Source organism: Platalea leucorodia (genome assembly GCF_965183815.1).
Source record: "Platalea leucorodia genome assembly, chromosome: 7".
Classification (NCBI taxonomy): Eukaryota; Metazoa; Chordata; class Aves; order Pelecaniformes; family Threskiornithidae; genus Platalea; species Platalea leucorodia.
In genome coordinates, this window is record NC_138829.1 from 72,288,837 (window position 1) to 72,308,077 (window position 19,241).

The following is a 19,241-nucleotide window of genomic DNA, read 5'->3' on the forward strand; positions in this document are numbered from 1 at the left end:
TCTGGTGGCCATGCGGCCCTCGGGGCCCCCCACTGCCGGGGGCGGGGAGGGGGGACCGGTCCCTGAGCCCTACGACAGCTTCATGCGCCGCCACCTGCGCTACTACGGCTACTTCCGAGGTGAGCCCGCGCCGCGGGGACGTGTCCCCTCCTGTCCCCCGGCCGTTTGGGCTGCAGCCGTGCTCTCCCCAAGGCCAGAAGCCGGGTGAGCAGAAGAGCCCCGCGTCCCCGGGGGGCCCCTCCGAGCGGCTCCCCGCCGAGGTGCCCGGCACGGCCAGCGCCGGCCCCGGCTGCCCACGGGGTCCTGGGCAGCAGCCGAGCCGTGAGTGGCCCCTGTTGTCCCCCGGCACTGTCCCTGTCCCTGCCTTGGGGCGGCGGGTGGTTTTGGGGGTGTCCCCGCCCCAACCCTTCCAGCCCGAGCTCCCTGCCGGAGCTGTGCCGTGGAGCCGGGAGCGTGCCGGAGCCCCCCAGTCCCTCCCGCTCCCCTCGCCAGGCACGCCAGTCCCCTCGGCGCGGTGCCCCGGCACACCGGTCCCCTTGGCGCGGCACTGCGGGTCCCCGGGGGAGCCGCGGGCTCTCTTCGCCCTTCCTTCGGCGCGGGGACCCCTGCCTGCTCCCCGCTGGCCGGTCGAGTGCGAAGTCATCAAGGAGACGATTGAGCACATCGGTGAGGGAGCGCCCCGGCCACCCCACCGCCGCCACCGGACCCCCGCCGTGCCCACGGTGCCCATCTCTGTCCCGTCCCCCCCCCCCCAGAGTGGGTCCCCCCGGAACCGGAGCCCTTCTGCCAGCCCACGGGCCACGAGCGGGCCCCGGCCGCCCTCGGCGAGGAGCGGGGCACCCTCGTCTACCACCTCAGCCCAGGTAGCGGGGAGCGGGCAGCACCCCCGGGCGCCCCCTCGGCCCCCCCAGGCCCCCAGCGCCTCCCTCCGGGCTTCCCCCCGCAGCGCCCCCAGGCTCCCGCTTCACCCGCGCTCGTGTCGGGGGGGCCCCGGGCCCCCTCTCCTCGCCAGCGGCCGCCTTGGCGGGTCCCCAGGACGCCACGCTGCTCTTCGAATCCCGCTTCGAGAGCGGCAACCTCCAGAAAGCCGTCAAGGTGTAAGAGAGGGGCCGGGGGGAGGCGAGGGGGGGCGGCGGCGGGGCCGGCAGCCGCAGTGTGGCCCGCCCCACCGCGCAGGGGCCCCTACGAGTACGTGCTGACGCTGCGGCCGGACCTGTACACCGCCAAGCACACCCAGTGGTTCTACTTCCGCGTCCAAAACACCCGGCGAGACCCCCTCTACCGCTTCACCATCGCCAACCTGGCGAAGCCCAAGAGCCTCTACGGCGAGGGCATGCGGCCGCTGCTCTACTCCCAGCGGGAGGCCCAGAGCCGCGGCATCGGCTGGCGCCGGGTCGGGACCGACATCCGCTACTACCGGGGCGGCGCCGGGGAGGAGCCGGCCGCCTTCCGCCTCTCCTGGACAACGCGCTTCCCCCACGACGGCGACACCTGCTTCTTCGCCCACTCCTACCCGTACACCTACTCCGACCTGCAGCGCTACTTGCGGGCGCTGGCGGCCGACCCGGTGTGCTCGCGGTACTGCGCAGTGCGGCCGCTGTGCCGCAGCCTGGCCGGCAACACCGTCTACCTGCTGACCATCACCAGCCCCGCCGGCGCGGCGGCCAAGCGGGCGGTGGTGGTGAGCGCCCGCGCGCACCCCGGGGAAAGCGGTGGCTCCTGGGCCATGCGCGGCTTCCTCGATTTCCTCCTCAGTGGCCACCCCGACGCCCGGCTCCTGCGCCGGCTCTTTGTCTTCAAGGTGGTGCCCATGCTCAACCCCGACGGGGTGGTGGTGGGCAACTCCCGCTGCTCCCTGGCGGGCCGGGATCCCAACAGGGCTTACGGGACAGCGCTCCGCGGCTCCTTCCCCGGCGTGTGGCACCTGCGGGCCATGGTCGAGAGGTGAGGAGGGGGCGCGGGGAGCCGGCGGGACAGGTGCTGCTCCCGCCGTGGCGCCGCTGGCCGTATCCTGATGGGCGCAGGGTGCTGGCGGAGCGGGAGGTGGTGCTGTACTGCGACTTCCACGGGCACAGCCGGAAGAACAACGTCTTCATGTACGGCTGCGACAGCGGCGGGGTCGGCGCTGGGCAGCGGCTGCGCCAGCGCGTCTTCCCCCTGATGCTGAGCAAGAACGCCCCCGACAAGGTGAGCTTCACGGTGACGCCGGCCGGTGACGCGTGCCTGTCCCCCCGCGCCGCGCTGACCCCGGGGCCGGCCCCAGTTCTCCTTCCCCAGCTGCAAGTTCAAGGTGCAGAAGAGCAAAGCGGGGACGGGCCGGGTGGTCATGTGGCGCATGGGCGTCTCCAACAGCTACACCATGGAGGTGGCCTTCGGCGGCTCCACGCTGGGTGAGGGGACGCCGCGGGTGCCGATGCCGGCTGTGTCGGCGGGCGGCTGTTCCCCGGGTTGGGAAGCCGCCGCTTGTTTCCTTCTCCCCCCCGTCCCCTCCAGGTGGGAGGAGCTCGCACTTCACCTTGGAGGACCTCAAGTCGCTGGGCTACCACCTCTGTGACACCCTGCTCGACTTCTGCGACCCCCATCCCGCCAAGGTGGGCCAGCAGCCTCCGCTCGAACCGCGGCACCCAGCCCGGTGCCGTAGCAGAACCGCAGTGACGCTGGCTCCATCCCACAGTTCCAACAGTGCCTGTCGGAGCTGGACGCGCTGCTGCGGCAGCGGCTGGGCCGGCAGCCGGGCTCCGGCAGCAGCTGGAGCGACGTCTCCCCTTCGGAGCTCGAGTCCAGGTACGTCCCGGCCGTGCCGCCCCGCGGAGCCCCCCGGTGCCGCCGGCGGCTGCAGGCGGTCGTCTCCCCGCACAGCACCAGCGGCTCCGACAGCTCCGTGTCCGACGAGCCCCCAGCTCCCCTCCGCGGCCCGGCCCGGCCGGTGAGTCCCCCGGTGCCGCCGCTTTCGGGGCGGGCGGGACGAAGCGCCGGGGAGACGAGGGGTGCAGACACCCCGGCACCACTTTGCCATCCGGCACAGCGGAGGAGGAAGCGGCTGCGGAGCCGGAGAGCGAGGAATGCCCTGCGCCGGATCAATGCTGTCCACCAGAGCCGTGCCGGCGTCCCGGTGAGCCTGGGCCCGTGAGCACGGTGCACCCAGAGGGGACAGAAGGGCAGGGACGCTTGTCCCCAGCGCTGTCCCAGCCTGGTGCCAGCATGAGTGGGTCTGAGCCCTCTTCTCTGCCCCCCAGGCCAGGCCGGGGCCCCCCAGGGCTCTCCCCGGCAGCGTGGCGGGAGAGGAGCCCGGAGCCGGCTCTGCCGTGCCCTTCCCCAGCGCAGCGGGAGCGCGGGATGGCCGCCACATGGCGGGGGCTCAGCCGGACGATGCCACGAGCGCGGCGTCACACCGTCAGCCGCCGCCGAGCACCCGGCGCCCCGGCGGTTCCTCGCGGGGTGCAGCCGCGGGAGATGGGACAGGGCCGTCGCGGCGGCGGGGCGGGCAGGCGGCCGCTGCCCACAGGCGCAGGGCCCGTCCCCGCCTCGCCGCCCCCGGCAGCGCCCCGCCGCCCGCCGCCCCGCACTGCTGCGCCTGTGCTCGCCATTAAAGGCGGTGCCGCGGCCCTGCCTCTGCCTGCTGACGCCTGCCTTCATCGCGCCGGCCCCCACGGGCTCCCCCTTGGCCGCCCGGGCCCAGGCCCTGCCGCCGTGACGGTGCCGCGGGCCTCCTTGCCGTGGCGCCACCTCAGGCCCCCTCGCCGTGGCGTCACCTCGCCATGATGTCACCGCAGGCCCTGGCGAGGCCTCAGGCCCCGTGGGTGCCGCAGGCCGCGTTGCCATGGCGACGCCCGCAGGCCGCGGTGACGCCCGCCTCCCCCCGCCTCGTTGCCATGGCGACCCGGCGGGTGGGCCCACCCCTCCGGCCGGAAGTGATTGGCGGGCGCGCCGGAAGTACCGGGAGGGCGGAAGCGGAAGCGGCGGCGGCGGTGTCCTTCTGGGCCGTGACGCCGGGGCGGCACCATGGCGGACGCGGCCTCGCAGGTGCTGCTGGGCTCGGGGCTGACGGTGCTCTCGCAGCCCCTCATGTACGTGAAGGTGCTGGTGCAGGTAAGGGCGGGCCGGTAACGGAGAGCCGGGGCGGGGCGGGGGGGTACCGGGCCCGGTACCGGCTGCCTGTCCCCGCCGCAGGTGGGCTACGAGCCGCTGCCGCCCACCCTGGGGAGGAACATCTTCGGGCGCCAGGTCTACCAGCTGCCCGGCCTCTTCGCTTACGGTGAGTCTGGCCCGGCGGCGCGGATCCCCCCCGGTGTCCCCGTGGGGTGACCGGATCCCCGTGGGGTGACCGGATCCCCGCTGTCCCCAGCCAAGCACATCGTGAAGGTCGACGGGAGAGCGGGACTCTTCAAAGGCCTCACCCCCCGCCTCTGCTCCAGCGCCATCGGCACCGTGGTGCACGGGAAAGTGCTGCAGGTACCGGGGGGGCGGGGGGGGCTCTGCCGCCGGGGGCTGGGGCCGCGGGGCCCCCGCGTCTCGTCCCCGGGGCGCCGGCAGGGCCCCCCCGCCCGCCCTCACCCTGCCCTTCCCTCCCCAGCGCTACCAGGAGGCCAAGCAGGCCGAGGTAGGTGCCAGGCTGCTGCCCCGGAGAAACCCCTGCCCCCTCCATCTCCCCTTTCCCCCATCGCTCCTTCCCTCCCCCCTTCCCTCCCCCCTTCCCTCCCTCCCTCCTTTTCTCCCTCTCTTTCTCCTTCCCTCCCTGCCTCCTTCCCTCTCTCTCTCCCTCCTTCCCTCCCCGCCTCCATCTCCCCCTTTCTTCCCTCCTTGCCTCTATCTCTCCCTCTGTTTTTCCCTTCCTCCCTGTCTCTCCCTTCCCCCCTGCCTCTGTCTCTCCCTTTCTTTCTCCTTTCCTCCATCTCTTTCCCTTCTTCCCTCCCTCTCTCTCTCTCTCTCTCTACCTTTCTCCCTCCCTCTTCCCTCCCTTCATCTCTCCCTCTCTCTCTCCCCCTTATTCCTTGCCTCCGTCTCCCCCCCGCCTCCATCTCTCCCTTTCTTCTCTCCTTGCTTCCATCTCACCCTTTCTTTTTCCCTTCCTCCCTGCCTTTGTCTCTCCCTTTCTTTCTCTCTTCCTCAATCTCTTTTCCTTCTTCCCTCCCTCTCTCTCTCCCTCCCTGCTTCCATGTCCCTCCCTGCCTCCATCTCTCCCTTTCTTCCCTCCCTCCCTGCCTCCATCTCTTGCTCTCTCCCCCTTTCTTTCCCCTCTCTCCCCTTCCCTCTTCCCCCTCCCTCCTGCATGCAGCCGCGGGCAGAGGCAGCCCGGCCCCGGGCAGAGCCGCGGGGCGCAGGGGGCTCTGGCGGGGCCGGGCGCTGCCGAGCCCACGCTGGGGGGGGGGTTGGGTCCTTTTGGGGGGGCAGGGAGGGAGCGGAGCCTTCCGGGGGGCTGCTCCCCACCCGATGCCTCTTTCCCTCTCCAGCCTGGAGCCAGCAAGAAGGAGCCCGTGTCCTCGCTGGAGCAGGTCCTCAAGGAGGTGAGGAAGAGGAGGGTGCTGGGGTGCGAGAGGGGCTCGGTACGACAGCGGGGCCGCTGGGCGCTCTGCCGGCCGCGTCCCCCTGACGGCCCGCTTCTCCCCAGACCTCCCGAGAGATGGTCGCCCGCTCCGCCGCCACGCTCATCACCCACCCCTTCCACGGTAGGTGCCCCCCTCCCCACCGCTCCGCGGGCCTGGCGACGGCCGCCTGTCGCTCCCGTGTCCCCCCGGGGTGTCCCCGCGCCCCCCGCTGACCCCCCGCGCCGCCTGTCTCTGCCCGCAGTGATCACCCTGCGCTGCATGGTGCAGTTCATCGGCCGGGAGACCAAGTACAGGTACGGGGCGGGGGGCTGGGGGTGCCCCGGGGGGGCTGCCGGCCCGCAGGGCCCCCTCTGAGCGCGCTCCTCTTCCTCCCCGGCCCAGCGGGACGCTAAGCGCCTTCACCACGATTTACCGAGAAGAGGGCATCCTCGGCTTCTTCGCGTGAGTGCTGACAACTGGGACCTCGGGGCGAGGCGGGCGGTGGGGTCCGCTCCCCAAAATCCACGGGCTTCGCTCGCCGCTCAGGTGTCGCTTCTCCCCGCGGCCGCAGCTCCGCTCTCCCGTTCCGAGAACCGCGCGGGTGCCGCCGGGGTGCGCGGTTCCCCGTTCCGCCCTCCCCGGGGGGGCTCCCCGGTGCGGATCCGGCAAACCCTCGCCTCGTAGCCACCGGCCCCGGGTTGCGGGGGTGACATCCAGCGCCTGGGGACATTAAAACAGAACAAAGGTGTCGTAACCCTTCCCCGGGAAGGGGTTTTGGGTGCTGCGGGTGTTTTGGGTCCCTCCGGCAGCTCCCCTCTGCGCCTGCGTCCCCTTGGAACCGCTTGTCCGAGCATCCCCGCTCCCGCGGTGGGGAACTCCCTCTCGTTCCCAGCCGGCTCTTCCCCGTTTCTCAGCCAGATCCGGGTCTGTCCCAGGCTGACGTTCCCGCTGCCTCTTCTCTTTCAGCGGCCTCATCCCCCGGCTCCTCGGGGACATCCTTTCCCTCTGGCTCTGCAACATGCTGGCCTACCTCATCAACACGTACGCGCTGGAGAACGGGGTACGGGCTCCGCGCCCTGCTCGGGGGGGGCCCGGGGCGGGTTGGGGGCACCGCAGCAGCGTCACCGGTGCCGAGCTGACCGCGGTGAGGGACGGGGACAGCCCAGGGGGGCAGGACCCCTCTTCGGGGTGGCAGCGCCGGGGGTTGAAGGTGCCTTTTCTCCTCCCGCAGGTCTCAACCATGGCTGAGATGAAGAGCTACTCACAGGCCGTCACTGGGGTGAGTACAGCCCGCGCGCGTGTGCGTACACCCACCTGTGCGATGCCATCTCCTCTCCGGGAAGGGCGAAGAGAATTGAATCCTCTTTCCCTGCGGGAAACGGCGCGTTCCTGCGATCCCGCCTTTCCTGCGGCTGCTGGGCTGGGGAGCGGATCCTGAGGGATCGGCCCGCGGGGGACGGAACGCTCCGGGGCGGCGGCGTGTCGCCCTGCGCGCCCAGCGGCTGACGGCCTTGGCCTTGCCTCTGTGTTCCCTGGAGCCCGCGGGAGCGGGCTCCCCCCCCCGGGACGGTCCCAGGGGATCTTTTGGGGCTCATTCTCCCCACGGGGAGGGATCCCTGCGGGGGCCGCGGGCCGCTGCCGACCGGCCCTGCTCTCCTTGCAGTTCTTCGCCAGCATGCTGACCTACCCCTTCGTCCTCGTCTCCAACCTGATGGCCGTGAATAACTGCGGGTGAGTCCTGCCCCGCCGCGAGGGCGAGCCCGCGGCTGGCGTGGCTGACAGCCGTCTCCCTCCGCACCGGATCACCTCCCGAAATTGCCTTTCTGAAGCTCCCGGGTGGCAAAGAGGTTTCAAACTCGCTGTGGGGTCGAGCCCTCAGCGGTAGTGCTGTGGTGGGGGGGACGCGTGGGGCGGGAACCCGGCCTTGAAAGGGCCATTTTGGGGTTCAGGCCAGCGTGGAGCTGCAGGGGGGCCGGGTCCTACCCCACCGGCTCGGTCCTGGGTGGAAATAATTCCCCTCCCTTCCTCAGGCTGGCTGGGGGTCTCCTCCCCTACGCACCCACCTACTCCTCCTGGCTGGACTGCTGGAGCCAGCTGCACAGGGAGGTAAGAAGCCGGAGCCGGGCAGCGCTGGGAATGCTGCCCGGCCGCGGAGAAGAGCTGGGTGGGAGCCCTGCGGGGTCTGGGGTGGCCACGCCGGGGCTCCGGGTAGCCCTGACTCACCCAATGGTGGTCATTTCCCCCTTCCAGGGCAACATGAGCCGAGGGAACAGCCTGTTTTTCCGCAAGGTGCCCGCAGGGAAGCGATACGTGTGGGAGGAGAGGAGGTTTCGCTGAAGCTGGAGCCGAGAGAGGAGTCGCGAAGCTGATGCTGGGCTCTGGAGGCCAGGAATTATGAGAGAGTGGTGATTTCTATACAGTTTTTTAAAAATCATTTAATGCTGAGAGATGAAGGCGGACGTGTGAGAGTGTCTGTGGCAGGGCCGGGGGCTTCCGGGGGGGCTGCCGCCGGTCTCCAGCGCTCCCGCCCGATCCCACCGCCGGAGCACTGTCCCTGTTATCCCCCATTCCCCTATCGTTTATCCGACCCCTTCTCGTCAGCCCGACGCCCGCACAGAGCCCCCGTGGGTGCTGGATGGGTCCCACGAGACATCGTCACGTCCGTCCTTCTGTCCCCACCGGGACTGGCGCCAGGGTCTTGTCGTTAGCCTGAAAACGTGGGTGTTGCCGAGGCTGCCGGTAAATCTGCCGGCAGGAACCCCTCTCCCCTCGCCTGCCTCAGTTTCCCCTCCCTCGCTTCCTCTCGGGGCCGCAGTGACGGGATCGATCCCGCCGTCGGTGTTCGCGGGGGTGGTACAAGAGGGGACACGCGCTGGTGACAAGGGGAGGGATGGTGGCACCTCTGGGCTGTGAACAGAGGGTGGCGGGGGGGTCGCACACCCCATCAGGGGGTTGTACGCGTGGCGGGGGGGCTGCACAGCCAGTGCCGGGGTTGTGCAGCTGGAGGGGGGGCTTGCACACCCAGCAGGAGGGTGGCACAGCCGGGTGGGGGGTTGCACAGCTGGATGGAGAGTCGCACACCCCGTGGCGGGGGGGCTGCGTGCTCAGGGGCGGGATTGCACAGCTGGAGCAGGGGTTGTTGCACACCCAGCAGGGTTGTTGCACGTGCAGGGGAGACGCAAGGCTGGGTTGTGTGTTGCCCACCTGGCAGGGGCTGTTACGCACCCGATGGGGGGGGGTTGGAAAGCTGGGAGGTGGGTTGCACACCCGGCAGGGGTTGTTGCACACCTGGTGGGGGCTGTTGTATGTGCAGCGGGAGGGTTGCACAGCTGGAACAGGGGTTGCACACCCTGCAGAAGTTATTTGCACATGCGGGGGGGGAGTGAAGCTGGGAGGTGGGTCGCACACCCGGCAAGGGCTGTTGCACACCTGGTAGGGGCTGTTGCACACCTGGCAGGGGTTTTTTGCACAGCCAGCAGAGGTTATTTTCACGTGTAAGGGGGGGGGCAAAGCTGGGAGGTGGGTTGCGCACCCGGCAGGGCCTGTTGCACACCCCGCGAGAGGGTTGCACACCCGGCGGGGGCTGTCGCACGTGCAGTGGGAGGGTTGCACACCCAGCGGAGGTTATTTGCACGTGTAAGGGGGGGGTGTGCAAAGCTGGGTGGTGGGTTCCACACCCGGCAGAGCTTGTTGCCCACCCAGCAGAGGTTATTGCACCTGCAAGGGGGGTGCAAAGCTGGGTGGTGGGTTGCACCCCCGGCGGGGCGGTTGCACCCCCGGCAGCGGGGTCGCACACCCGGCAGCGGCTGTTGCGCACCCAGCAGAGGTTATTGCACCTGCAAGGAGGGTGCAAAGCTGGGTGGTGGGTTCCACACCCGGCAGAGCTTGTTGCCCACCCAGCAGAGGTTATTGCACCTGCAAGGGGGGTGCAAAGCTGGGTGGTGGGTTGCACCCCCGGCGGGGCGGTTGCACCCCCGGCAGCGGGGTCGCACACCCGGCAGCGGCTGTTGCGCACCCAGCAGAGGTTATTGCACCTGCAAGGGGGGTGCAAAGCTGGGTGGGGGGTTGCACCCCCGGTGGGGCGGTTGCGCCCCCGGCAGTGGGGTCGCACCCCCGGCGGGGGCTGTCGCACCCCCGGCGGGGCCGCTCCCCGCCCTGGCCGAGGTCCGCCCGGGGGAGGCGGCCCCGGGGGAGGCGGCGCCGGGGGCGGCCGCTCCCTCGCTCCCGCCCTCCCCGGTGCCGGCGCCATGGCGGAGGCGGGAGCGGGCGGCGGGGGCCTCCTGAGCGGCGGCAGCGAGCGGCGGTGCCGGGCGCGGCTGGCGGCGGCGGCGGCGGGGGCGCGGCGGGGGGCGGCGGCGGCGGCGGCGGTGCTGGTGCCGCTGTGCTCGGTGCGCGGCCGCCCCGCGCTGCTCTTCACGCTCCGCTCCCGCCGCCTGGGCGGCCCCCACAGCGGCGACGTCAGGTACCGGCGGCGGGGAGCGGGCAGCGGCGCCGGGCCGGCCCTGACGCTGCCGTTGCCTCTCGTAGTTTCCCCGGGGGGCGGCGGGACCCGGCGGACGGCGACGCGGTGGCCACGGCGCTGCGGGAGACGCGGGAGGAGCTGGGGCTGGCGCTGGCCGCGCCCAGCGTCTGGGGGCAGCTGCGGCCGCTGCCCGACCGGGTACCGGGCACCGGGGCGGGAGGGGGCGGCTGGGGGACGGAGTGGCTGGGGACACCGAGGACGGGGGGGTGACAAGGACGGGGGGGTGACAAGGACGTGAGGACATGGGGTGGCAAGGGTGTGGGGTGACAAGGACGGGGGGGTGACAAGGATGGGGTGACAAAAACATGAGGACGTGGGGTGGCAAGGATGGGGGTGACAAGGACAGGGGGTGACAAGGACATGAGGACATGGGGTGACAAGGGCATGGGGTGACAAGGACAGGGGGTGACAAGGATAGAGGTCACAAGGACATGAGGACATGGGGTGACATGGGCATGGGGTGGCAAGGATGGGGGTGACAAGGACATGAGGACAGGGGTGACAAGGACATGACGACGGGGGTGACAAGGGCATGGGGTGACAAGGACGGGGGGTGACAAGGATGGGGTGACAAAAACATGAAGACATGAGGTGGCAAGGATGTGAGGACAGCGGGTGACAAGGATGGGGGTGACAAGGACAGGACGGGGGTGACAAGGACATGGGGTGACAAGGACACGAGGGCAGGGTGGCAGGGACACAGGCGACAAGGACACGAGGGCAGGGTGGCAGGGACACGGGTGACAAGGACACAGGGTGGCAGGGGTTCACGGTGACAGGGACACTGGCTGCAGGCACGGGGGTGGTGTTGGGTGACAGCCCCGCGACGGGTGTCAGGGTGGGGCGCGGGCGAGCGGGTGGCACTTTGGGGAGGGGGGGTTGTCACCCCCCCGTCCCCCACGCCGTCCAGCAGGGACAGCTGGTGGCTCCCGTCGTGGCCAACCTGGGGCCCCTGGAGGACCTGACGCTGACCCCCAACCCCGACGAGGTGGGTGACCCCCGCGCCGGGTGACCCCGCGCCGGCCGCATCCCCTGCCCGGCGACGCCGCGGTCACCCCCTCGCCGCCTGTGCCGGCAGGTGGAGGAGGTCTTCACCCTGCCCCTGGATCACCTCCTGCGGGAGGAGAACCAAGGCTACACCCATTTCCGCACCGCCGGCCGCTACGGCTACACCCTGCCCGTCTTCCTCAACGGCCCCCACAGGGTCTGGGGGCTGACGGCCATCGTCACCGAGCTGACCCTGGAGCTGCTGGCGCCCGGCCGCTACCGCCGGAAGACCCACGTGCCGGCCCACAGCCCCTCGGCCCGCTTCCTCCAGGGGAGCTCGGCCTGAGGCGGTGGTTTTGGGGGGGTGCGCACAGGCGGAGCCCTCCCCGTGCCTCCTGGGTTGCGCGGCTTCTTTTGGCCGCCTGTAGGCCGGCCTCGCCGCGCGCACGGAGATGGGAAACCGCGTCGTCCCCCGCGCCAGTGGCTGATGTCACGCGTTGCGATCGAGTTAAAGAAAGCCATGTTTTGAAACCGCTCGTGCCACGGCCTCCGAGTCACCACAGCCGGTGCTGTGCCGGTGCCACCGCGGCGGTGCCGGGGAGCGCGGGGTCCCCGGGGCCGTCCCGCAACCGCTGCCTCTCCCCGCAGCGGGGATGTGGAGCCTCACGGAAAGCCAGGATCTCCCCTCTGGGGGGGGGTGGTGTATCCCCACTTCGGCTGCGCGATCCCTCGATCCCTGGGGATCCCCCCAATCCCTGGGGATCCCCTGCTGCGGGGGGGCAGGACCCGGAGCCCCCCAGCACTCCCTCCCCACCATTTTATGCTGACAGCCGCCTCCCGCTCCCCAGCGGAGAGAGGAGCCGGTGAGCGCAGCAGCGTTTATTGAGGACCCCCCAAAATGCCCCGAGAAGCCCCTCGCCCCCCCAAAAAGCCCCCCCAGGGCAGGGCCGCCGCCGCTGGCAGCCCTTGCTCCACCGCCGGCTCCTCATGCCGCCGCTGCTCGGGCTTTGGCCTCCCCGTAGCGCCGCATCCTCTCCTCCAGCTCCGGTCGGAAGTGGCGGATGAGCCCCTGCGCGGAGCAAAGCGGACAGAGTTAACGGGGCCGGGAAAGGCCCCCGGCCCCAAATCCCGGCCCCAAATCCCCCCCTCCGCCAACCTGCACGGGCCAGGCCGCGCCGTCGCCCAGGGCGCAGATGGTGTGGCCCTCGATCTGCTTGCTGATCTCCCACAGCGCGTCGATCTCAGCCACCTGCGCGTTGCCCTGCACGAAGCGCGCCATGACCTTGTTCATCCAGTCGACGCCTGCGGGGAGGGAGAGGCGGTGAGGGGACTGCGGCGTGGCCCCACGGACCCCCCCCGCCCCACGGACCTCACCTTCCCGGCACGGGGTGCACTGCCCGCAGCTCTCGTGCTTGTAAAACTCGATGAGGCGAGCGATGGCTTTAACGACGTCGGTCTGGGGAGGGAGAGGAGGGTGAGGGCCCTGCCGCGGCACGGGGCGGGCAGGGAGGGGGGCTCCTCCCTTACCGATTTGTCCATGACGATGACGGCGGCCGTGCCGAGCCCGCTCTGCGCCTGCACCAGGGCGTCGAAGTCCATCAGCACGGTCTCGCACACCGACTTGGGGAGCAGTGGTGTGGAGGAGCCCCCCGGGATGACGGCCAGCAGGTTGTCCCAGCCCCCGCGGACACCCCCTGCCAGAGACGGGGGGACAGGACGGGCTGAGCCGGGCCCGGCGCCGGCCCGGCACGGCTCGGCGGCCCGCGGCGCTTACCGGCGTGCTTCTCGATGAGCTCCTTCAGCGGCACCGACATCTCCTCCTCCACGGTGCAGGGGTTGTTGACGTGACCCGAGATGTTGAAGAGTTTCGTCCCCGAGTTGCGCTCCCGCCCGAAGCCGGCGAACCAGGCGCCGCCCCGCCGGCAGATGGTGGGGGCCACCGCCACCGTCTCCACGTTGGCCACCGTGGTGGGGCAACCGAAGACACCTGGAAGCAGCGGGAGCTCTCAACGGCCGCGCTCTGCCTGTCTGCGGCAGGACGGCGGCCCGGGGACGACGGGGTTTATCCGGTAGCCACCGATTTGTCCGGTGGCCGCCATTTTGTCCCGCTCTCGAGCAGCGGCTGGAAATGAAGCGGGGCAAAGCGGGGAGGGCCGGGGCCGTACCCACGTCGGCGGGGAAGGGCGGCTTCAGGCGCGGCTTGCCCTGCTTGCCCTCGATGGACTCGATCAGCGCCGTCTCCTCCCCGCAGATGTAGGCTCCGGCGCCCCTCACCACGAAGACGTCGAAGGCGTAGCCGGAGCCGCAGGCGTCCCGCCCCAGCAGCCCGGCCTCGTAGGCCTCCCGGATGGCCACCTGCGGCGGGGAGGGACGGGTGGGTCTGGGGGCTGCCCCCTTTCCCGCCGGCGGGGTTCCCCCCATCCCGCCGCCGCTCACCTGCAGGTTGGAGGCCTCGTTGTAGAACTCGCCGCGGATGTAGATGTAGGCGGCGCGGGCGCCCATGGCGCGGCCCGCCACCAGGCAGCCCTCCACCAGCTTGTGGGGGTCGTGGCGCATGATCTCCCGGTCCTTACAGGTGCCTGGTTCCCCCTCGTCCGCGTTCACCACCAGGTACTTGGGCCTGGGGGAAGCCAAGGCCGTCAGGGCCGGGCTCCCCGCGGGGAGGGGACGGTGCCGGTGCCGGTGCCGGTGCCGGTGCCGGTCTCACCTGCCATCCGGGGGTTTGTTCATGAAGCTCCACTTGAGGCCGGTGGGGAAACCGGCGCCGCCGCGGCCCCGCAGCCCCGAGGCCTTGATCTCCCCGAGGATCCAGTCCACCCCCTTCAGCAGGATCTCCTTCGTCTTGTACCAGTCGCCGCGGCGCAGGGCGCCCTGCAGCCTGCGGGCAGGGCACGGCCGGTGGCACCGGGCCGGGCCGCACCGGGACCCCCCCCTCCCCTCCCCGCCCCCGGTACTCACCTCCAGTCGTGCCGCCCGTAGAGGTTGGTGAAGATCCGGTCCTCGTCCCGCAGCGACCCGAACTGCGTCTTCTTGGGCGCCGTCTGCGGGGAGAACGCGGACTCAGCACCGGTAGCACCGGGACCCGTCCCCGATCGCCCCGGTCCCCCCTCACCGAGAAGGAGGCGGCGGGCAGGCGCCACAGAGCCAGCAGCTGCCGGGCGGCCATGGCGGGGCGGGCACCGGCACCGGCACCGGGACCACCGTCACCTTCAGGCGCCCCCCGTAGCGTCGCTACGGCGCTGACGTCAGCGGCGAGCGCCGGCGGCGCGGCGGTGACGCCAGGCGGCGGGGCCGGAGCGGGAGGGGGCGTGGTCACAAGGCAACGGGCGTGGTTACAGGAAGGGGGCGTGGCCACAGAGGCGATAGGCGTGGCTACAGGAAGGGGGCGTGGCCAAGCTGGCGCCGCGCCCGCGCTGCCACGTGCCCCGCGCCCGGCGCCGTCTCGGGTTTCGGGAGCTGAAACCGGAGGCTCCGGAGCCCCCGGTTCCCCCCGCCCCGGCCTCACCCCCCGGGGCGCCCCCGCTCCGACCCCCCCAGCGCCCCGGGGGGCCGCGCCGGGCCCCTCCCGGCTTTGGGGCCACCTTCCCCCCTCCCCGCGGTGGCCTCGTCCCGGCGAGGGAGCGGGGCCGGGGCGAGGGCCGGGCCCCGGGGGATCCGGTTTCCCTCCCGGGGGTGGGGAGAAGGAACGGGGAGCCGGCGGCGAGCCGGGGCGGCGGGCGACATGTTCTTCCTCTTCCGCGGGCCCCAGCGGCGGGGCACCGGCAGCCCTGTGCCCCCCCCCGCCTACCGGGGCACCTCCCGGCCCCACGGCCCCGGCGAGGGGGGCGGCCGCCGCCGCCGCCCGGCCCCGTGGATCGGCGGGCAGGGGGGCTCCGGTACCGCCGGCACCTCGGGGAGTGGGGGGCGGCCCTGCCGTGGCGGCGCATCCCCCGCGGAGCCGGGGCCCCGGCCACCCCCCGCTTTCGGGCAGGTAACGGGCGGCGGGGGAGAGGGCCGGGGTGCGGGGGGACCCGAGTGCCCCCACGGGGGCGGCCGGGGGACCGGGGAACAGCTGGGCGGCTCCCCACATCTGGAGCCAGGCGGCCGAGCGGGGAATAATCCGGGGGATTATGCGCGGGCGCGGCGCCCCCCCGCCTGCCCTGCATATCCCCAGATATTCCATAAAAACCTCAAATCCCCGCGCAGCCACGGCCGCTATCGCGCACCCCCCCCCCTCGCCGGCCACGGCCACGGCTCGCCCCAGCCGGGCGGTAGCCCCCAGGACTGCGCCAGCCGGCCCCCCCGGGGCCAGGCATGCCCTGCGGCGCGGGGGCAACCCCTAGCCATGGGCAACTGCACCAAGACCCCTGAGCGGAGGCTCCCCAAGGTAAGGCCGGCCCGCGGGGGGGTAGGGGGGGCCCCCGGCTCGGTTCCCCGCTCCCGGCCGCTGACGCCGGCTCTTCCCGCAGGACGGGAAGCCGCGCTCCGGCCCCAGCGACCCCGAGGAGGCGACGGAGGCGGCGCAGTCCCCGCCGTTGCAGAGCTACTCGGTGCTGCAGGGGCTGGTGGGGCCGGCCTGCATCTTCCTGCGGCAGAGCATCGCCATCACCCAGCTGGTACGCGCCCGCTCCCTCCCCACGCGCCCGCCGTAACGGGCGCCGCGCCGCCGGCTGCGCCCCGTGAGCCGGCGGGGGATTTAGGGCGGGATTCCCGGGGGGGATCCGTGGGAGAAGGATCACTCCTGCGGCTCTTCCCGCTTTCTCTTCCCCAGGACCGGGAGCTGCGGGCGGAAGAGATCGAAGGTGAGGAGGTGGGGGGGGTCTTCGCCCCGGCTGGGAGGTCCCCCGGCCACGGCGGGGGTGTGTGGCGGTGCCGGCGGTGACGCCGCGCTGTCCCCAGAGCTGAAGCAGGCCTTCCGGGAGTTCGACAAGGACCGTGACGGCTACATCAGCTACAAGGACCTGGGCGAGTGCATGCGGACCATGGGCTACATGCCCACCGAGATGGAGCTCATTGAGCTGTCCCAGCAGATCAGTACGCGGCAGGGACGCGAGGGGTCCCCTCCGCCCCGCCGGCAGCCGGCTCTGCCCCCGGCGATCCCTGGTGCCCGCCCCGCTGACACCCCTCTTCTCCCGCAGCCGGGGGCAAGGTGGATTTTGACGATTTCGTGGAGCTGATGGGTCCCAAAATGCTGGCGGAGACGGCGGACATGATCGGGATCAAGGAGCTGCGCGACGCCTTCCGCGAGGTGAGGGGACGGGGGGGACAGCCCGGGCGCGGGCAGGCTGCCGCCATGCCGAGGGCGGCCGTCGCCGACGGGCGCTTGCCGTGCAGTTCGACACCAACGGGGACGGGCAGATCAGCATGGCGGAGCTGCGGGAGGCCATGTGCAAGCTGCTGGGGCATCAGCTCAACTACCGGGAGGTGGACGAGATCCTCAAGGACGTGGATCTCAACGGGGACGGCCTGGTGGACTTCGAAGGTAGGGGCCAGGGAGGGAGCCGGGAACATCCCCGGGAATATTCGGGATGTTCCGTACATCATCTTCCGCCGGCAGAGTTTGTGCGGATGATGTCGCGTTGAGGGCGGCGCGTGCCAACACGGGACCCAAGCCCCCGCCGTGCCTTACGAAGAGGAGGGGGCCGCGGAGGAGGCGCCCGGCTCCGGCCGCTGCGGCTGGGGCCGTGCCGGCGCGGCGCGACGCCCGAGCCGGGGACAAGACCCTCGCTTCTTCAGCGCCGGAGGTGCTCAGACTCACCCTCGGCCGGCCGCCGAGGTCCAAGCGCGGCGTGGGGCGACGCCGGGCCCCTTTTCGGCGCAGATTCGGCCGGGTTTCGGCCGCTGTCGCCCTGACCTCCGCTCCCTCCTGCTCCCCGCCCCGCAGCGTCCCCCTTCCCGCCCTGACCTCACCCCAAAACTCCACCGCACCCCTCCCCTCTCCCCAGCCGCGCCCCGGCCCCGCCGCCTCGCCCCCCCCAGCCTTCGTTTTGACCCCCGTGTCCCAGGCCGAGCCCCCCGCCGTGGCCCCGCTCCATCCCCACTGCGATTCGGGGCTGTCCCTCCGGCGTAACCCCCTTACCGCGGTCTGGGCTCGGGCCTACCCCGGGCCCCGCTCCGTCGGGACCCTCCGTCCGTCTGTCCCCCGGCGCGGGGGGAGAATTCCCAGGGCTTCGGCGCTCCGGCCAGGACACCCTTGGGGAAAGAAACCGGGAATAAAGCGTTTTTGCACCTCTGATTCAAGGCAATCCTCTGCTGCCGAGTTACGCCCCCCACCTGGAGCGTAAAAACAGTTATTAATGTTTTCGGTCTTTGCCCTTTGGAAATGAAACCCTCTCTGCGCCGACTTTCGTTCCTCGTTATGTTGAATTTAAGCAGAATTCGCTTCTGGCCGTTCCCGCCGCGGGCGTCCCCCACCGCCCGGTACCCCCGCACCCTGCCCGCCCCTCGGGGAGCCGGGACCCCCCCCTTCCCCGGGCATCCCCTCACCTGGGCAGCCCCGGGGCCGGCCCGGGCTCCTCTCAACGCCGGGGGGAAGCCTGCAGGCCCCGGTGTGACCGGTACTGGGGGGTCTCCGCGGCGGGGCCCCCCCCCCCCCCCCGCTGCCCTGAGGGGATGAGGCGGGGGCGGGGCAAGGGGCGGGGCCGGAGGAAGGGGGCGGGGCCGACGCCGCGCGTCTCCACGGTGACCGGAGGGGCGGGAGCGGGGCGCGCGCGCGCGCGCGGCGGCGCGATGACGTCAAGGCGGCGTCGAGGCGCCTGGGCGTCATCAGGAGGAGCGGCGGTGGGAGGCCGGGTCAGGCCAGGCCGCGGCGGGCCCCGAGCAGCGGGAACCGGGCCGGAGCCGCCGCGCTCCGCTCCGTTCCCCCCCCCTCCATCGGATCGGGGCTGAGCTGAGCTGAGCTGAGCTGAGCTGAGGAGCGGCGGGGCAGCGGCACGATCGTAACCGGCGGGGCGAGCGCGGGGGCCGCCCACCGACCCCCCCCCCGCCGGGCTGCAGGGCTCCCGGCACGGCGGGCGGCCGTCGGGGATGTCCTACAAGCCCATCGCTCCCGCCCCCGCTAACCCCGGAGCCGCCAGCGCCAGCCCCGCCCCGCCGGGGCCCGGGGCACCGCCCGCCGGTGAGCGCACCCCCGGTAAGGGGGGGGGTACCGGGGAAAGGGGAGGGGGGGAGCAGCCGGTAACGCTCCGTTTCCCGCAGCCACGAGCGTCCCGTCGCCCTCCGGCTCCGTCCCCGGCGCCGCTGCCCCTTTCCGACCCCTCTTCAATGACTTCGGGCCGCCGTCCATGGGCTACGTGCAGGTGAGGAGCGGGGCCGCTGGCGGGGCCGGTGGCGGGGCCGGGGCCGGTCCTCAGCCCCTCCCCGTGTCCCCTGTGTCCCCCCCACCCCGCAGGCGATGAAGCCCCCCGGGGCTCAGGGCTCGCAGAGCACCTACACCGACCTGCTCTCCGTCATCGAGGAGATGGGGAAGGAGATCCGGCCCACCTACGCCGGCAGCAAGAGCGCCATGGAACGGCTCAAACGGGGTAGGGGCCACCGGCCGGCCCCCGGTCCCGCCTGCCCGGGGGTCCCCTGCCCCGTGGAGGGGGGCAGCAGGGCTGGGGGGGGATGGAGGCTGATGTGGGGTGTCCTTCTGCTTCTCCCCGCAGGCATCATCCACGCCCGGGCGCTGGTCAGGGAGTGCCTGGCCGAGACAGAGCGAAACGCCCGCACGTAACGGCTGCTGTCACCCGGGACCCCCTCCCCGGGGACCCCCGGTGTCCCTGCCCCGCCGGCGGCGAGGGGGGGCCGCCCGCGCCCCCCGCGCTCTCTGCTCTCTTTATAAATGCGTGTTTTTATAAATAAAGGACATGGTTGGGACTCTGCCGAGCTGACCGGGGGCGGGGGGCACCGGGGAGCGCTGCCGGGGGGGTCGGTGCCCCGGGGGCTGCGGCCGGTGGCCACCGGGCTGGGGAAGGGCCGGGAGCTGCGCTGGGTGGGGGGTCCCGGGGCTGTGCCCGGGCTGAAAGGTGCAGGAATGAGCAAAACCCTCTTTTAACACTTAAAAAAGAGGCTGCTTTTAATAAAAACCCCATTTTTTCCGAGCCTGTCCGTCCCGGGGCTTGGGGGGCGGGGGGTGCCGGTACACGCGTAGTGCCCGTGCAGCGGCGCTCGTCGACTTCCCGTTTCTGACGTCACGACCCCCCCCCCCCTTTTCTCCACCTCCCTACGTCACGACCGTCTCCCTGGGG

General features: G+C 71.9%; 6 protein-coding genes across 6 annotated transcripts; 5 read left to right on the top strand and 1 right to left on the bottom strand.

Moving 5' to 3' along the window:
• Positions 1 to 10: 10 nt before the first annotated feature.
• AGBL2 (AGBL carboxypeptidase 2) lies at positions 11 to 3,694 on the top strand (the record flags this gene model as incomplete). The annotated part of the gene is made up of 11 exons (XM_082317324.1): positions 11 to 204; positions 493 to 626; positions 756 to 863; positions 947 to 1,097; positions 1,177 to 1,944; positions 2,025 to 2,187; positions 2,264 to 2,390; positions 2,494 to 2,591; positions 2,675 to 3,112; positions 3,237 to 3,512; positions 3,593 to 3,694. 11 exons carry the CDS (start codon positions 11 to 13, stop codon positions 3,692 to 3,694), a joined length of 2,559 nt encoding a protein of 852 aa, XP_082173450.1.
• Positions 3,695 to 3,917: 223 nt separating this feature from the next.
• On the top strand, positions 3,918 to 7,972 carry MTCH2 (mitochondrial carrier 2). Its single transcript, XM_082318601.1, has 13 exons — positions 3,918 to 4,089; positions 4,171 to 4,255; positions 4,346 to 4,452; positions 4,574 to 4,600; positions 5,451 to 5,504; positions 5,609 to 5,666; positions 5,788 to 5,839; positions 5,928 to 5,987; positions 6,492 to 6,585; positions 6,757 to 6,804; positions 7,189 to 7,256; positions 7,556 to 7,631; positions 7,776 to 7,972. Exons 1-13 carry the CDS (start codon positions 4,003 to 4,005, stop codon positions 7,860 to 7,862), a joined length of 903 nt encoding a protein of 300 aa, XP_082174727.1. The 5' UTR covers positions 3,918 to 4,002; the 3' UTR covers positions 7,863 to 7,972.
• A 1,800-nt stretch (positions 7,973 to 9,772) lies between these two features.
• Positions 9,773 to 11,565, top strand: NUDT8 (nudix hydrolase 8; the record flags this gene model as incomplete). The annotated part of the gene is made up of 4 exons (XM_082317325.1): positions 9,773 to 9,987; positions 10,053 to 10,185; positions 10,958 to 11,035; positions 11,126 to 11,565. 4 exons carry the CDS (start codon positions 9,773 to 9,775, stop codon positions 11,378 to 11,380), a joined length of 681 nt encoding a protein of 226 aa, XP_082173451.1. The 3' UTR covers positions 11,381 to 11,565.
• A 381-nt stretch (positions 11,566 to 11,946) lies between these two features.
• Positions 11,947 to 14,317, bottom strand: NDUFV1 (NADH:ubiquinone oxidoreductase core subunit V1). Its single transcript, XM_082318672.1, has 10 exons — positions 14,147 to 14,317; positions 13,993 to 14,075; positions 13,742 to 13,912; positions 13,471 to 13,654; positions 13,200 to 13,389; positions 12,809 to 13,021; positions 12,562 to 12,728; positions 12,409 to 12,490; positions 12,191 to 12,336; positions 11,947 to 12,103 (listed from the first exon to the last, which is right to left on the bottom strand). The coding sequence occupies exons 1-10, from the start codon at positions 14,198 to 14,200 to the stop codon at positions 12,020 to 12,022; spliced, it is 1,374 nt and encodes a 457-aa protein (XP_082174798.1). The 5' UTR covers positions 14,201 to 14,317; the 3' UTR covers positions 11,947 to 12,019.
• A 1,041-nt stretch (positions 14,318 to 15,358) lies between these two features.
• CABP2 (calcium binding protein 2) lies at positions 15,359 to 16,596 on the top strand (the record flags this gene model as incomplete). The annotated part of the gene is made up of 7 exons (XM_082317070.1): positions 15,359 to 15,400; positions 15,483 to 15,629; positions 15,785 to 15,815; positions 15,913 to 16,047; positions 16,152 to 16,261; positions 16,348 to 16,495; positions 16,571 to 16,596. The coding sequence occupies 7 exons, from the start codon at positions 15,359 to 15,361 to the stop codon at positions 16,594 to 16,596; spliced, it is 639 nt and encodes a 212-aa protein (XP_082173196.1).
• Positions 16,597 to 17,769: 1,173 nt separating this feature from the next.
• CDK2AP2 (cyclin dependent kinase 2 associated protein 2) lies at positions 17,770 to 18,870 on the top strand. Its single transcript, XM_082318773.1, has 4 exons — positions 17,770 to 18,130; positions 18,211 to 18,311; positions 18,404 to 18,536; positions 18,660 to 18,870. Exons 1-4 carry the CDS (start codon positions 18,040 to 18,042, stop codon positions 18,725 to 18,727), a joined length of 393 nt encoding a protein of 130 aa, XP_082174899.1. The 5' UTR covers positions 17,770 to 18,039; the 3' UTR covers positions 18,728 to 18,870.
• The last annotated feature ends 371 nt before the right edge of the window (positions 18,871 to 19,241 follow it).

What these genes read in the sequence shown, in the direction of transcription:
- MTCH2 (XM_082318601.1), top strand. Translation starts at nt 4,003, where the DNA reads ATGGCGGACGCGGCCTCGCAGGTGCTGCTGGGCTCGGGGCTGACGGTG. An exon ending in GCCCGGCCTCTTCGCTTACG is followed by an intron (nt 4,256 to 4,345) that starts GTGAGTCTGGCC and finishes CGCTGTCCCCAG; the next exon opens with CCAAGCACATCGTGAAGGTC. An exon ending in GGAGCCAGCTGCACAGGGAG is followed by an intron (nt 7,632 to 7,775) that starts GTAAGAAGCCGG and finishes TCCCCCTTCCAG; the next exon opens with GGCAACATGAGCCGAGGGAA.
- NDUFV1 (XM_082318672.1), bottom strand. Translation starts at nt 14,200, where the DNA reads ATGGCCGCCCGGCAGCTGCTGGCTCTGTGGCGCCTGCCCGCCGCCTCC. An exon ending in ACGAGGCCTCCAACCTGCAG is followed by an intron (nt 13,390 to 13,470) that starts GTGAGCGGCGGC and finishes TCCCCGCCGCAG; the next exon opens with GTGGCCATCCGGGAGGCCTA. An exon ending in GTGCACCCCGTGCCGGGAAG is followed by an intron (nt 12,337 to 12,408) that starts GTGAGGTCCGTG and finishes CCCTCCCCGCAG; the next exon opens with GCGTCGACTGGATGAACAAG.
- CDK2AP2 (XM_082318773.1), top strand. Translation starts at nt 18,040, where the DNA reads ATGTCCTACAAGCCCATCGCTCCCGCCCCCGCTAACCCCGGAGCCGCC. An exon ending in GCCCGGGGCACCGCCCGCCG is followed by an intron (nt 18,131 to 18,210) that starts GTGAGCGCACCC and finishes CGTTTCCCGCAG; the next exon opens with CCACGAGCGTCCCGTCGCCC. An exon ending in CATGGAACGGCTCAAACGGG is followed by an intron (nt 18,537 to 18,659) that starts GTAGGGGCCACC and finishes TTCTCCCCGCAG; the next exon opens with GCATCATCCACGCCCGGGCG.